Here is a 3,074-nt window from a genome sequence, read left to right as displayed (position 1 = left end):
GTAATCAGTAATCTAACTAAGTTACTTTTTCAAGGAGTAATCAGTAATCTGATTAAAGTTACTTTTTCAAAGTCACTATGCCATCACTGGTCTGGACTCACCGAGCCTTTCTGCAGTTCCTCACAGCTGGAACCAGTCTCAGTCGGCCCCATTCTGATGTGTTGTACTTCTCCAGGTCCAACTCATCCAGAACCTCTGACATCTGCAGCATGAAGGCCAGAGCTGAACACTGGATCTCTGAGAGCTTCTTCCCTGATTCCAGGAGCTGCTGGATCTCCTGAAACACTGAGAGGTCGTTCATCTCCACCAGACAGTGGAAGATGTTGATGCTTCTGTCAGGAGAGATTTCATCAGAGTTCATCTCCTTCAGATTGTTGATGATTCTCTGGATGGTTTCTGGACTGATCTCTGTCTGACCCAGCAGGCCTCCTAACAGACTCTGGTTGGACTCCAGAGTGAGACCATGAAGGAAGCGGACAAACAGATCCAGGTGGCCATTTTTATTGAAAAGAGATTTCTCCAACATTTTTTCCATGAAGTCATCCAGAGATGTTTCAAAGTAATTTCTTCCCAGGAACTTCTCCACCACCTCTGTATTCCTGCTGGTGAAACAGTGGAACATGTAAACTGCAGCCAGAAACTCCTGGATGCTCAGGTGAACAAAGCAGTAAACTGGTTTCTGGAAGATCAGATTCTCTCTTTTGAAGATCTCTGTACAAACTCCTGAGTACACCGAGGCCTCTGTGACATCCAGACCACACTGCTCCAGGTCTTCTTGGAAGAACATGATGTTTCCTTTCTCCAGATGTTCCAACGCCAGCCTCCCCAGCTTCAGAAGAACTTCCCTGTCAGCCTCCATCAGCTCCTGTGGACTTGTCTCATGTCCTCCATGGTACTTGTTCTTCTTCCTTTTTGTCTGTACCAGCAGGAAGTGTGAGTACATGTCAGTCATGGTCTTGGGCAGCTCTCCTCTCTGCTCTGAGGTCAAAATGTTCTCCAGAACCGTAGCAGTGATCCAGCAGAAGACTGGGATTCCACACATGATGTGGAGGCTCCTGCAGGTCTGGATGTGGGAGATGATTCTGCTGGACAGCTTTTCATCACTGAACCTCCTCCTGAAGTACTCCTCCTTCTGGGCATCGGCGAAGCCTCGTACTTCTGTTGCCCTGGAAACACATGAAGGAGGGATCTGATTGGCCGCTGCAGGTCTGGTAGTTATCCAGATGAGAGCTGAGGGAAGCAGGTTCCCCTTGATGAGGTTTGTCAGCAGAACGTTGACTGATGACGTCTGTGTGACGTCAGAAACCAGCTGACTGCTGCTGAAGTCCAGTGAAAGTCTGTTTTCATCCAGGCCATCAAAGATGAAGAGAAGTTTGCATTTAGCCAGCTGCTCTCCTGGGAGCTTCTGGAGTGTTGGATGGAAAACATGGAGCAGTGAGAGAAGACTGTGCTGCTGATCTCTGATCAGGTTCAGCTCCCTGAACGACAGCAGAACCACCACACTGACATCCTGGTTCTCCAAGCCCTCGGCCCAGTCCAGAGTGAACTTCTGCACTGAGAAGGTTTTTCCAACACCAGCGACGCCGTTGGTCAGAACCACTCTGATGGCTCCATGTTGGTCAGGGAAGGATTTAAAGATGTCATGGCACCTGATTGGAGAGTCATGGAGGTTCTGGATCTTGGAAGCTCTCTCCAGCTGCTTCACCTCATGTTGGGTATTAACCTCTTCACTCCATCCCTCTGTGATGTAGAGATCAGTGTAGATCCTGTTGAGGAGGGTTCTACTTCCTGTTTCATCACTTCCTTCAGTCACACATTCACATCTCCACCTCAGACTGATCTTATGTTCCTCTAGAACCTCCTGCAGAACAACATTTGCTGAAAGAGAAGAAAAAACACAAGTAAAATAAAAACCACCATATGAAGCAGAATTTGATCCATCATTATGAACAGAATATTGTTCTATTATCAAACATCACATCTGTCTCTGTTCAGTGATCATAGTCTGTTCTATGTCAGTATCAAATTCACAAATCAGATCAGACGAGTAAACCCTGACAGAAACACATCCATTAAATGATTGAAGCAACATGAACTCTTCTGCATCATGTCACCATGTCCTCATTTCATTTTTATCTGATCTTCTCCCACAAACAGCAGCTTCAGAAGAAAGAGAGGAAGAAAGATGTTTCCTCCCAGCATTTTCCAGCAAAAATAAAGAAGATCTAGAGAAAAACTTTAATCTGGCAGAGAAACAGCTCCTTGAATCTGGCAGTGTTCATGTTAATATGGCATTTCTCCATCAGAGACTGGATTGGATGGTTTTAAAGAACAATAGTAGTTTGAAAATGACATGGGACAACAGATTATTAGAATAATTACAGGGTTTCCCCCAGTGTATTATAGGCCTGGGGGGCCGCCATGCTATACATGCCCCCTGCCAGGTTAAGCCTTGTGTGTTTTTGTTTTATTAGAAAGAAAAAAAAAGTTTTTTAATAATAGTTTTTGTTTAATAAGCCGGAATACAAGCGTCTCTTCAGTGTTTAGTATTTCACTGGCAGGACAGAATTATTCCTGAAAGAAAGATGGGTTTATAGTTTTTATAGTTGATGCATTGAACAGGAAACTCAGACCAATCACACTGCTGGTGCCACTCCATGGTTTCTGCTTCGTGCGTGCTGTCATGGCTTCATCTCTGTAGTTTACCTCTGCGCGGATCGCCCATATAGGTTTACCTATGTGGACATTTGTATCAACCCTCGGTGAGGATGAGGATCCATGTTTCTTTGTAGAATTCATCAAGGTAGGAGTCAAGTTTAAATCCACTGTGTTTGCTCTGCTTGGGCCGCTCAGTGTGAACTGCAAATGTCCTCATTGAGCTGCACTCAGTGTTCACAGGTAAACATTTAGAGGTGAGCGAGCAGCGAGAATATTTCTTTATGAACAAAGTATTATGTGCGACGTGTGTTTACATTTCAACATGCTGACTCTGTCTGCGTGGATAAAGTTTGAGATCCCGGTTAGCCGGGGTGTTAATGGACGGATGGTTCAGCCCATGGAAGAGCTTCCCGCTC

General features: G+C 45.3%; 1 protein-coding gene across 1 annotated transcript; it reads right to left on the bottom strand.

The window, feature by feature from the left end:
• Nucleotides 1–34: 34 nt before the first annotated feature.
• On the bottom strand, nt 35–2,725 carry LOC106944092 (protein NLRC3-like). The gene is made up of 2 exons (XM_015027343.1): nt 2,707–2,725; nt 35–1,962 (listed from the first exon to the last, which is right to left on the bottom strand). Exons 1-2 carry the CDS (start codon nt 2,723–2,725, stop codon nt 98–100), a joined length of 1,884 nt encoding a protein of 627 aa, XP_014882829.1. The 3' UTR covers nt 35–97.
• Nucleotides 2,726–3,074: the final 349 nt, after the last annotated feature.

The sequence above is a fragment of the Poecilia latipinna genome, unplaced genomic scaffold (genome assembly GCF_001443285.1).
Source record: "Poecilia latipinna isolate Pla-1442-1.1 unplaced genomic scaffold, P_latipinna-1.0 Scaffold6858, whole genome shotgun sequence".
Taxonomy (NCBI): Eukaryota; Metazoa; Chordata; class Actinopteri; order Cyprinodontiformes; family Poeciliidae; genus Poecilia; species Poecilia latipinna.
Note: the sequence above shows the minus strand (reverse complement) of the source record. Positions and strands in the feature narration are given on the sequence as shown.